Source organism: Lasioglossum baleicum, unplaced genomic scaffold (genome assembly GCF_051020765.1).
Source record: "Lasioglossum baleicum unplaced genomic scaffold, iyLasBale1 scaffold0278, whole genome shotgun sequence".
Lineage (NCBI taxonomy): Eukaryota > Metazoa > Arthropoda > Insecta > Hymenoptera > Halictidae > Lasioglossum > Lasioglossum baleicum.
In genome coordinates, this window is record NW_027469338.1 from 113,249 (window position 1) to 126,771 (window position 13,523).

Consider the following 13,523-nt stretch of genomic DNA (forward strand, 5'->3'; position numbering starts at 1 on the left):
CCAAATTTGTCACAACAAATTTTGGCAGAGGTAGGACACATGACGTATCCTACAAAAGTGTTGACGGTGTCTCTAACATCGGTGACCAACGAGTGTCCTACCGACTGCGCCAAATTTGTCACGTCCTGGCGGGGCTATAAGAGCAAGAGAAGAGAATACCGCGGCCCGGCTACTCTGCTCTTCCACTGACTGACATTTAATAAAAGTGTTGGTCTTTTTATCAACAGACTAGGACCCGATGCCGACACCTGCATGCGGTCTTACACAGATGAATGATGCACGCGACCCTGAAACATACGCGATAATATGTTCCACTTACTTTTACGCTTCGCTTGTTTGTCGATTGACACGAGAAATGGGTGCGCAACGGATGAACGGCTACGGTTGCGCTGATGGCCTTGAATTCGGTCCGCTCTGCTTGACAGGCGTTGATCCAAATGGCTGGAAACGACCTTCAAGGATTGACGACTGCGCCAAATTCTGTCACGTCAATATTTGGCAGGAACGACCTCCAATGGTTGACAGCTGGCGGCTACGGTATTGTAGACGGATGCGCTCGTTGAGGGAACGGGCGTGGACGCTGTACGATACCGTGAATCTAACTCACGAATATCGTCCGCGTGATTGACGATATTTTAACTAGCGAAAACGGGCGTGGACGCTGTGCGATCCCGTGAATTTATCTCGCGAATATCGTCCGCGTGGTTGACGATATTTTGATTCGAGAAAACGGACGTGGATGCTGCGGAGCTTGCTATGCGAGCAAGTCTATCACTATCACGCACGTACGCGAACACGTTGAAACAGGAAATTGAATAAGGAATACTATTCGCGAACTTTCCAGTGAGAACTCTATCTCTAACTAACAACGTGTCACTTCAAACTACGAAGTTAGGAGCAAGGAAATAATAATTGGGATTTAGATTGACTCTGGTAAAACAAAGTATATTATAAACGTAAAAGAATACAAAGGTAAAGATGCTTATTATTAACGAAATCGAAATACGTACTAAGTACGAAATATGAAACGCAATAAAAATGTTTAATTGAATAAACGAAGTAATGTTTGAATTAAACGAATAAGAATAAGATATTATTGAATGGTATTAGGGACTGTGTCTAAACAGTATGGATTTGGAAAGATTGTGTCTAAACAATCTGGATTTGGAAAGACTATGTCTATATAGTCTGGACTTGAAAGATTGACGAAAACTCGACTGACCCACTCGGGTCCCCGGAGAGGACTGGGAAGAATCGAACGTTCGTCGACGAACAACGTTCGTCCGAAAAATGCTGACTTCGCAAAAGGGGACCGTGTCCTCTTTGTGCCGGTCTTCGTCGTAAACAGCGCGATGGCCGCCGCACTAGAGTCAGCAGTTTTCGTTCCCAGTGGTGCAGGACTCGAAAATTAAGTGGTAACCATTGGCGTACCTATTTATTTATTTAAATAAATTGGGACTTAGAATATTTTCGAGCGCTTGCTCTTGCAAGGCGTTTCGATGTAAATTTTATATGTCATATTGTGATGGGTGCGGTCTTGCTCGACCAAGGAATGATCAGTGATGATTGGACTGAAAGGGTGAAACGAAATGGAATCTATGGAAGTGTGATGTGAACGAGTGATTGAATGAAAGGAGTGATTGTAACGGATGAATTTGGATGAAAGATGATAGGAAATTGACAGGAAATGAATTCGGAATATTACAATAAGTTAAACTGTATTTATAGCACTTTAAACTACGAAATTGTCGGTGAATTTGTAAATGAAAGAAGACAGCAATGTAACAAGAATAATAAAAGAGAACTCAGTGAACACGTGTGTGTTTTTTTTCGAGAACAGCCGATCGCGTGAACTGACGAGAAAAAAGGGGGGTTTCAGCTGTTCGTCCCTCTCTTTTATTGGCTCTATCCTTCTGGAATATTCGTCACGCGTCATGCTTCCGGGTGAGCATTCGCGAGCATTCCAGAAGGATCGAGAATGGGCTTCGACCAATCAGGCGGTCGATCGCGTGCCCACGCAATTTCCGCACGCCGCTAGTTGGTCGATCGCTTGGCGGGCTCGCGCCACTCACTTGGCGGGAGCGTGCAGTGTCGCGCGGCCAATATGGCGCTGGCACGCGCCAATCTCAAACATACCGCCCGCCTCGACTGGTCGAATTTTCGCGCGTGACGTGGTAAACGGGATCTTTACAATGGCGAAAGTAATGTGAATCTTCCAGCTAAGTATGAACAAGTGATCGCGCGATTTTTTACGGGTGAAGTGATTTACAAGTGGAACAATGAGTGAGATGACGTGACAGCGAATGAAAATCGAGGACTGTTTAGAATGAACGCGCGTGACGTCACGGAAGGCTCCGTCGCTAAGTTGCGCCTGCGCGGATGAGTGAATCGCGTACTACGCGGTTGTACTCGGCAAGAACACGTGGCACGTGAATGAACGCGATCATCGATCATTCGTATCGATCGGCAGAACGACGAGTTTGTGAATTGGCCTGGTGAATTCGGATATTGCTGTGGCCACCTTGACCACTCGAACCTTGCCGTCTGTCCCTGGGTGAGCTTCCGTGACTCGTGCGAGGAGCCAACGTGAAGGAGGTGTCTGTTCTCCGACGATGATGCAGAGTCGACCGGGCGAGATGTTCTCCTTGGTTTGACGCCATTTCGTTCGCGAGGTGAGCGCATGAAGGTACTCGCGCTTCCATCTGGCCCAAAATTGGTCTCTCATTTTAGAAATCAGCTGCCATCGGGTGAGGCGGTTGGTTCCCTCATCGAGCAGCGACGGTTCCGGGAGCGCCTGCAAAGCCGAACCTACAAGGAAATGACCTGGTGTTAGTGACGTCAAATCTGCTGGGTCGTCGGATAACGCAGCTAGTGGCCTTGAATTTAGGCAGGCCTCCACTTGAGCTAGCAGTGTGGTCATCTCTTCAAACGTAAGTTTGGTTTCTCCAATGGTCCGTCGTAGGTGGTATTTAGTGGACTTGACTGCTGCCTCCCATAGGCCGCCAAAATGTGGTGCAGCTGGAGGGTTGAAGTGCCACTCGGTCCGCAAGGTGCTCATCTGGTCCCTGAGGCTGCGGTTTTCCTGACTGTTGGCAGTGAAAAGGCGCCGCAGCTCCCGGTCGGCTCCAAGGAAGTTCGTCCCACAGTCGCTGTACAAATGCGCACAAATACCACGACGTGAGACAAATCTGCGGAATGCAGCCAAGAAGGCCTCGGAAGTATAGTCCGACACGACTTCCAAGTGGACTGCTTTGGTCACCATGCAGACGAACACAGCGAAGAAGCCTTTGTAAGCCTTGTGACCTCGACCTGATGTCGTCCTCAGCCAAATTGGGCCGGCGTAGTCTACCCCCGTAGAGTGAAAGGGGCGTGCTGGAGTGACGCGATGCGTGGGTAGATCTGCCATCAGTTGCTGTGCGGGTTCCGCCCGCCATCGCAAGCAGGTTACGCACTTGCGGATGGCCTTCTTTACGATGGATCGCCCTGTTGGAATCCAAAATCGTTGTCTGATGGCTCCTAACGTCGCTTGGACTCCCCCATGCATGGTACTCCTATGAATGAAATCTACGATTAACTGGGTGAGATGAGATTGTGGGGGAAGGATTATAGGATGGGTTTCATCAGGGTTAAGCGGGGCTTTGCCCAATCTTCCTCCGACTCTCATCAAGTTATGCTTATCCAGGGATGGAACTAGTGGTGCTAGACTGCTTTTCTGCGATAAGCTTTGGTTCTGCGTCAACATTGAGACTTCCTTGCCGAAGGCCATCCTCTGAACTGCGTGGATCCACCCTCTCTCAGCATTGATAAGTTCTGCTGTTGTCAGAACTGTAGGCTGACCGCTCGGGAACGAGTCAGTATTGGTAAGTGTGTGCGATGGTCGGTCTCGGAATCGACTAAGCCATCTCCGGCACCATGCAGTGACTCGGAGCAGCCTGGTGTAGGAGGAGAAGCGCTGCAAAGTCTCATTCTCTTCCTCTTCTTTTGCAGCTCCTGTGACAACAGCCACGATGGGCTCTCGCTGTTCCGGCAAATTCTCTTGCGCGACGGGTGCCGAAGAAGCAAGGTTGGCATCGCAATGCAGGAACTCGGGCCCCTTCCACCACAATGTCCAAGAGAGCAATTGTGACGGGGAAAGTCCTCTCGAAGCACAGTCCGCTGGATTTTTGACTCCTGCAATGTGATGCCATTGTGCTTCGGGGACCCTTCGCTGGATGTCGGCCACCCTGTTGGCCACGTAGGTCCTCCATCGGGATGGATGGCCTTGAATCCACCCCAATGCTACCGTGGAGTCGGACCAAAGGTGAACTTCTGTTTTGTCCATGTGCAGTGTTGTCGTGATGTGTTGTGTCAACCGAGCGAGAAGGTGCGCTGCACAGAGCTCTAAGCGGGGCAGTGAGACTTGTTGCAGTGGTGCAACTTTGCTCTTAGCAGCGACAAGTGTCAGTGTCCATCGGTTGTCCTCGGTTTTCATTCTCAGGTACACGACTGCCCCATATGCTCGTTCCGAGGCGTCGGCGAACCCATGGAACTCCCTCTGTTCATTGCGGAAGTTCTGAAACAGAGGTCGGGGCAACCTTACCATCTCCAGCTGCTTCAATTCTGCACAGAATGTTCGCCAGTCGTTGTCCAATGCTGCAGGAAGTGGGTCGTCCCAGCCTATTCCCAGCAACCACGTTGATTGAATGGTGATTTTTGCTCGGACGATGACTGGGGTTAGCCATCCCAATGGATCGAACAACTGGGCTGCCTTGGATACCACACTCCTTTTTGTCGTAGGTTGGACGTCGGTGTCGGTGATCGTGAACCTGAAACTGTCATCGTGAGGTGACCACAGGAGACCGAGAGCCGAGTGTATTGAGTCAGTCCACGTTTTTGACTCCGGTTGACCTTCCAACGGTGATGAAGGTTGGCTTTGTGACAGTTGTATTGTAACTTTACGGAGCTCAGCCGTGTTGGATGCCCACTTCTGTAATATGAAGCCGCCCGCCTTGCACAACTGCTGCAATTGGAGTGCTGTTTCCTTCAAGGCGTGGATCGTGTCGGCTCCAGTGAGAATATCGTCGACATAGGAGTCGTGTCGGAGTGCTCGTGCTGCGATGGGATACTGGCTGCCTTCATCTTCTGCCAGCTGGTGCAACGTCCTGACTGCGAGGAATGGAGCACAAGACAAGCCGTAAGTGACAGTGTTTAAACAATATTCTCTCACTTCTTCTGACTCGTTGTCTCTCCATAGGATCCTTTGGAAGTTGCGGTCCTCCGGGTGCACCAGGATTTGTCGGTACATCTTTATGATGTCAGCTGTCACCACGTATTTGTGTTTGCGCCATCGCAGCAGGACGTCCGCAAGAAGTGGCAGAAGATTTGGTCCCACGTGAAGGCAGTCGTTAAGAGATTGCTGAGATGCCTCGGACCAGGAGCCATTGAACACCACCCTCAGTTTTGTTGTGGTACTGCTGGGCTTCAATACTCCATGATGCGGTAGATAGTGTGCAGGTTGCTCGGTTGACGGCGGGTTTACCAAGGTCATGTGTCCTAGTTCCTCGTATTGAGAGATGAAGTCACTGTAGAGGCTCTTGAATGCTTCATCTCTTTTAAATTTCTGTTCCATCCTTTTTAGAGAGTGCCAGGATGCTGTTCTCGACCCTGAAGTGATGGGACCTCGTGATTTGAAAGGGAGCCTCACTTGATAGCGACCCTCAGGAGTGCGTGAGTGAGACGATGCGAAGAAGTTCTCGCACTCCATCTCCGCCGCTGTTCGAGTCGCGTGCGGGTCCCGGAGTTCTTCTTGCTCCCAGAACCTCCGTACTACCGTGCTTAGGGAGTCCCCAACAAGCACTTGGTGCACTCGGGCGTGCGTGGTAGTGGTGGTGACTCCAGCCCTTCCGGTGACGATCCAGCCAAAAATGGTTTGTTGGCCGACGGGCTCGTTTGGCGCGCCCTTCCGTATTCCCTCTCGAATTATTGCTGTGTAGACGTCAGCTCCCAACAGGACTTCAATGGGCGTTACTGTTGCAGGAGCGGGATCAGCCAGTTTCAACCCCTTCAAATGGTTCCAGGGTCGATTTGGCGTGGAACAGCCAAGATTGTAGCTCGTGAGTTTTGGGAGCACGATGGCCGAGACCTTGATCGTTTCATCGTTTGTGAATGAAGAAACGTCCAAGTTAACACGTCCGCGAGCCTTGGCGAGCCGCTGTCCCCCGACACCGTAAATATCCACTGTGGACGTCGCTCGAGCGAGCTGCAGTCGTTGCGCCGGCCCTTCTGTCACCATCGATATTTCGGAGCCCTGGTCGATGAGGGCACGCACTTCCTGCTGTCTGCCGTGGCGATCTGCAACTAGAATGATAGCCGTTGCTAGCAGTATCTTGCCCTCTACATTGCGACAGTCCTGTATGTGGTGAGCCGTTGTTGTCTGCCGAGAGCCATCTCTGTAGGCATCATGAAGCGTGGAATGATGTCTCTCTCCGCATGTCAGGCAGCTCCTGGTGGACGGGCAAGTTGCGACTTGGTGTTTGCCGAGACAATTGCAGCAGAGACGGATCTTCTCCACTTGCCCTCTTCGTTCTGCTGGCGGGAGTGCCTTGTACTTGGGGCACTGCATAAGGTAATGCTTCTCGCTACACATGATGCAAGCTGGCCTTTGGCTCTGATTCGCGTGATTGCTCCTCACTGTGCGCGTTGGCCCCTTAGGCTTCGAAGATCCCTGGCTGGAGCGGGCCTCGTGGTGATTGAGCTGATTGCTGCTGTTGCTGCTGTGAGCGGGAGGCGAGGACGAGAGCTTGGTTGACGCCTCCAACTGTTGCCGTCTCTTTATCAGAAATTCCTTCAATGATGAGAAGGACGGGGGATCGGTACTGCCAGCAATTCTTTCCTCCCACTTGTCACGCGTCACAGGGTCGAGGAGCTTGACGACGGAATAGACAAACCAATCTTCTGTCTTGGTGATTGGTCGTCCCAAGCCTTCCAACGTATTTATTACGGAGAAAACACCCTTTTGCACGTTGATGATCTCTTGCGCCGAACTTTCTCTCATCGCGGGCAGGGAGGCGAGCTTGTCTAGGCACGATCGCACTAGTATTCTTTTATTTTCATATTGCTCCCGCAGGATTGCCCATGCACGATCGTAGTTTTCACCAGTGGTTGGGAGATCCCTGATCAGATCTGCGGCTTCTCCGTGGAGACTGCTTTTCAGGTATTGCAGCCGGTCCACAGCGCCCAAACTCTTATTCCGTTCGACAATGGATTTGAACAGATCTTTGAATGATGGCCACTCCACGTACGCTCCAGCAAACTCGGGTAGCTGCATCCTGGGCAGCGGCGCCGATCCAGGGTCCTTTTCCTCCTTGGATGAAGCTGCAGCACTCCTTTTCGTCGTACTGGAGCCGCCTTCGCCGAATTGATTCGCCAGGTCAAGTAACCGACCCCTTTGCTCCATGTATGCTTCTTCTACCGCATCAGCATACTCCATTTTTACGTAGTCGCTGCCCTTTATCGCGTCCATGTGGCGGAACGCTAATATGTCGTGGTTTTTTTGGAACAGCGACCAGTACTCTTCGAGGCGTTGCAACCTGGATTTGACATCGCCTCCTGTCATCTTGGCCTGCGAGATGGTCTTCCTAAAGTTCTCGGTTATTCTGCTTATCTTCCTTCCTATTTCGCTCTGCTTGGAGAGCAGTTCTTCGACGGAGAATTCCATATTGGTTCGAAACTGGGTCGATGGATGGATTTCTCAGCAACAGAACACGATTTCACCACTGGCACTATTGTAAGTATCCGGCTCGAAGGACCAGAAATGTGATGGGTGCGGTCTTGCTCGACCAAGGAATGATCAGTGATGATTGGACTGAAAGGGTGAAACGAAATGGAATCTATGGAAGTGTGATGTGAACGAGTGATTGAATGAAAGGAGTGATTGTAACGGATGAATTTGGATGAAAGATGATAGGAAATTGACAGGAAATGAATTCGGAATATTACAATAAGTTAAACTGTATTTATAGCACTTTAAACTACAAAATTGTCGGTGAATTTGTAAATGAAAGAAGACAGCAATGTAACAAGAATAATAAAAGAGAACTCAGTGAACACGTGTGTGTTTTTTTTCGAGAACAGCTGATCGCGTGAACTGACGAGAAAAAAGGGGGGTTTCAGCTGTTCGTCCCTCTCTTTTATTGGCTCTATCCTTCTGGAATATTCGTCACGCGTCATGCTTCCGGGTGAGCATTCGCGAGCATTCCAGAAGGATCGAGAATGGGCTTCGACCAATCAGGCGGTCGATCGCGTGCCCACGCAATTTCCGCACGCCGCTAGTTGGTCGATCGCTTGGCGGGCTCGCGCCACTCACTTGGCGGGAGCGTGCAGTGTCGCGCGGCCAATATGGCGCTGGCACGCGCCAATCTCAAACACATATGATTAGTTGACATCATTTGTCGACCGATCATATGTTTGAAAATATTCTAAGTACTTTTGAAAATTACCAAAAATCGAAATTTTGGTAAAGTCTAAACAAACGCGAATTGAGAACATAACCTACAAATTTTTAGGTTAGTTTCATGATTTTCGCTCACGAGTCCAATGATATTTCAATCTTCGAGTTTGGGCCATTTTTGGCTATTTTAGGATTTTGACAGATTTTGGATTTTAGGTTATGTTGATGGATTTCAATCAGATGTACGTGGTGTTAAGGATTCATTGTTATGAAGGATTTTTAGGAGTTTTGGAATCTTTAAAGGGGAACGCTCGCTCTTATGTATCTAATTTTACATGTAGTCTTAAAGCTAACGTCGGAGGTGCGACCGACGTCACACCTCCCCCCTTAGAGAAGAGATTTCACGCAGTGGAATCTCTGCCTCTGGGTGGCGGTACACAGGATGCACTGAAATGTCATCCCTGTCTCGCAACGCTGGGTCAAGGGAATCGCAAATTAACGTTCGTTTCGTCAAGGGAGGACGGGTTCGGAATTCTCCGACACTGGCACTATCACTAGCTTTGTCCTCGATGGCCGCTGAAGTCTTGTTGTCCCTCTGCTTCATGAATATAAAGAACCGGGTCAGTGAACTCCAGATGGCGACAACGAGATGCAGGCTCCAGCCGTATAGTGAGTGTAATGCGATGCCGTTAACGATCGTACTGATGATTGTTTTGATCGTGCGGATCGCTACATACACTCCGATTATTCCAGCACTTATTGATCCGAGTGTAGTGAATCCGGACCATAATTTCTGTGCTGTAGACTCCGCTATCTGCTGTAGGGAGTTTTCATCGAGCAGGTTGAACATATTGATATTTCCTGCTGCAAACTGTCTTCCCGTCGCACCCTGTGCGATTGAATTTATGACTGCTACCTTCTCTACAGGAAACATTATATGATCCTGTAGTTTGTCCAGGTCGTCTTGTGAATAAATGCCTCCCGTTGCCAAGTTCTTCGGATCTATGTATTTCCAGGTTGACTTGGTGAGGGGGTGGAGCTCCGAAAGAGTGATGGCCTCCATCAATGACGGTGTTAGGCGATACCATGTTCCGTGCAGTCTGTAATATGGGGGAAGTAGCTCATTGCATGGCTTTTCTGTCCCCGTATTTGAAATGATGTGGTCCCTTGGTTTCAGGAATTTTGATGTGTTCCGATACGTGATGGGTAGCTCATCATAACACCGTTCGGTTTTCCTCACTTGGACCGTGACTGGTATGCACTTTATTATGTGCACTACCTCTCCTGCTGGAACTGCGATAAATCCGACATCCTTCATGATGGCAGTGGCAACTTCTTCGGGTGGTGAATGTAATAATGTGAGGGCGTTCTGGAGAATCTGACGCTCTAGCTCACACTTCTGACGGATTACATCTTTGTAGAGTTGAGAAAATTGTTTCCGGAGGTGCTTCTCCACGTAAACAAATTTGCTGTTGACATACGTGAAGATGTCCAGATTGTTGACCAAGGTGTGTGTTTTCTCCTTGAATTTTCCTGAACTTCCAACTTCCAGAATGAACAGCTTGGGGTGTTCCGTTCGGATTATGACATATCCGGAAACTGACGATCTGCCTGTCTCCGTGAGTGCAAAAGTTGTGTCCTGCGATGCTACGGTATACAGGGTTGGAGAAGGATTCACCTTGGAGGATAGTTTAGTGGCTATCCCTTCGTACAAGACATCATAATTATTGAATTTGCACGAGTCCGTCGGCGTGGTTTCCCAGAACGTATGGCCATCTTGTGCGTCTAAGCAGCTTCCTTTTTGAAGGGGGCAGGTTTGCCCAGTTTTTAGATGAATCTGTCCGGTTGACAATCTGATTGGAGCGTGTTACGTCGTCCGATGTACGACGTTGGCCTTGTACACACACTATGTATACAAGGTCTGATCTGCATAAGATCCATACACCGTCCCCTAGACATAAGAGCATAGTATTAAGATCTCATTTTTCTATTGTTCTAATCCTTATCTCCGTCTTTACCCATCACCATAACTTCACCTTGATCAACACCTTACCTCAGTTTCAACCCATCACCACGACACATAATGCAATAAAGTATTGCATCACTCTGGAAGCATCTAGAAGCTTCTAGAAACGTCGAGAAGTCCAAAGACTGCTGCATCAGCAGTCCCAAGCTCGTAGAGGGCAATAGGACAGCCACGAGACTGCAGCGTCAGCAGAAATGCACGTGCAGTCCCCGGGAGCAAAGACGCTGCTGCGTCAGCGGTTCTCCCACTCCGACGACTGAAGAACAAAGAGACTGCAGCGTCAGCTATCCCCACTCCGACCGAAGGAGGCAAGGCAGAGCGGACGCTTGCATCAGTCCGCTTCCAGCCAGCGACTCGCACAGACGTGCCAACCTGGCCTCAGCCGCCAGTCCGGTTTCTTCCGACGACAAGAGCAGACGTGTTCAGTCTAGCTCCGCGAAAGTGAAGTGTGTCGATCCTTCACTCCTAATTCCAATTCCAATTCCAACTATAACTCAACTCAACTCAACTCCTAATTCTCATACATTATTCCTACAACATATTACAAAATCCATTATTCATTAATCCAATTACTACTCCTATTATAATATTACGTACATATTGTATACCAGTGTACTTACCAGTTCTTACTCAATATATCATTATTATACCAGTGCTTCGATCGTGTTATTCTTGTGTTAGTTCAACACTATCTTCCAATTCAGTTCTTACATTGAATATATTATACTCGTGACATATCCGGACTTGGTCTAAAGTGCGCAGTGGAAACGCTGAGCCGCCAATAAGGAATTTGAAGCGAGTCATAGAGAAGTTCTCGTGCCACGTCTAGAATTGGTCTAAAGAGCGCAGTGGAAACGCTGAGCCGCCACTATAGACGTGAAGCGAGTTAACTACCTAAAAGGTTAACAACAAATGGAAGTTCATTTTCATTATCTTATTAATATTCCGTCATTACTATTCCTTACCTATGCGACGCCCACGTCGAGCGGGACGCAAGTATCAACTTGCTAAATCGAGACGCGCGTTGAGAAATAAAGCGGTGCTCGATCAAATCATTGCAACTACCGAGTGGACAGAACTTCTGGGAACCACCGAGCACATTCCGTGTGACGCGTCCGATTACGTTTCTGTATACGGTTGCCCTTGCAACCTTCATAAAGAGGTCAACCACGCGGACCTCTCGCGAGCTCCGACGCCAGTTCTGCATCCGGTCGATCGTCCAGAGGTAATCGACATAGCCGACGACGACGACAGCCGAGACACGATCATCGTTCCCAGGGTCCGTTGCCGAATCATCAGTGACGTCCCACTGCCAACTCATCAACGTGTCGTCTTGCGGCCAGCATCCAAGGCCACTAACGTCGTCCCGAACCGAGCAGCAGCAACTCTGCCAGATCTTCCCCACCTCGAGGACATCAGTATAGAAGACCCGATGTACGACACCTACTGCCAGTACCGCCAGTTCCTGCTGCAACAATATTATTAGGCGTTAATACAGCATTGCGGTGAGTCGTATAATGTCTTGTATAATTGCTGAATCCTGTAAACTCACCGTTTTCGTTGCATCATCTCGCGCGTGATTCTTGTTGGGACACTTCTTGTAACCGCGTCGGACGTTCTCTTCTTGACTGCATCCATAGCAATATCGGTTGTCCTAGTGCATATGACAGCCCGCGGCTGTCTCGGCACGAAAGACCACTCCTCAATTACTTTTCATATATCCACCGTCCGTCTGTCACTGTTCTTGAGTGCCATCCTTTTCTCTCTCTTGGTACCTGTAACAAAAACACAGTGACGGACGTGACAAATTTGGCGCAGTCGGTAGGACATCGAAGTGGTCACCGATATTTGCATTAACAAGTCCCGACGCGTGTCAGTACGAAGTTCACATTTTTTTTAAATCCCATTTATATCTTTCAAAATGTCTCGCCCAATCACGCGATCTCAAAAGGATCTCCGAGCAGATCCTAATGCAGACCTTCCTCCAATGACCGAGGAAGAGCTACTCCTTTACGCGCAAGACCTCGCCCGTAGAGAGCAATATCTCAAAGAGGAAACTGATTTTATTGCCAAATTGCGTCTCAAATATGAAGAAGACGCACAAAACCAAAAGAATATGCTCGACGAAATACGAAAAGAGCTTCATAACATCCAAATCACGAGTCAAACCCTACGTCAACAATCGCCTACACCAGGCCCTAGTAACGTCTCTAATATGCGGGAACCTTCACCGCCAGAGCCACGCGAAATCCCACAGTATGAACCTACTGGTAATTTCGCTCTAAAACAAGCCGCCGAGCTTGTCCCTAGATTCGACGGAACTTCGTCTTCCGTCCTACTATTCATACGTGCATGCAAACGCGCGCGTGACACCGTACCGGCCACTGCAGAGCGTGCCCTCACGAAATTGCTCAGCAATAAACTCCACGATCGTGCTTATGCCGCTATAGAAGGCGAGCACATATTCACAATTTCCGCACTATGCGAAAAGTTACGCACAGTACTGGGCCCATACAAATTCGTGGACCAGTACCGTGGCGATCTCGCAAGTGTACTCCAAGCTCCAAATGAGCACATTTTAGACTTCATCAATCGCGTTAAAGACCTTCGAACCGCGATTCAAGATGCCACAGATATTGGCCTTGATTACGAAGAGCTGGATCGCTTCGTAGTAGATTGCTTCCTACGAGGTCTCCTTCCCCAGCTGCGTGCCGAAGTGCTTCATTGCCCTTCGCGAAATCCTGCCACTGTTTTCGAAGCAGCCATCTCTGCTTACAGGCAGTATGAGTCAGACCAGACTCGTCGACGAGAACTGATCCGCGAAGAAAAACGAGTCAGCTTCTCTGATAACCGGCCGTATCGCCCGCGTTCCACGTACGAGTCCGCTCGTGACATTCCAGAGCGAACTCAAGAACGCCGCGATAACAGACCGGACTCGTCTCAGCAATCCTCGAGAAACTTAAACCGGGACTCTTATCGCTCCCCGACGCCGCAACGGCGATGGGAAACTAATCCTCGCGACCAAAACACGTACCGCGATGGTCGCACAGATCGCCCCTCAAGCCCTAA

At 49.3% G+C, this 13,523-nt stretch overlaps 1 protein-coding gene across 1 annotated transcript; it reads right to left on the bottom strand.

Moving 5' to 3' along the window:
* Positions 1-2,443: 2,443 nt before the first annotated feature.
* LOC143220155 (uncharacterized) lies at positions 2,444-7,696 on the bottom strand. The gene has a single exon (XM_076445882.1). It carries the CDS (start codon positions 7,694-7,696, stop codon positions 2,444-2,446), a length of 5,253 nt encoding a protein of 1,750 aa, XP_076301997.1.
* Positions 7,697-13,523: the final 5,827 nt, after the last annotated feature.

Excerpts from the sequence above, each read along its gene's own strand:
- LOC143220155 (XM_076445882.1), bottom strand. The coding sequence starts at position 7,696 with ATGGAATTCTCCGTCGAAGAACTGCTCTCCAAGCAGAGCGAAATAGGA.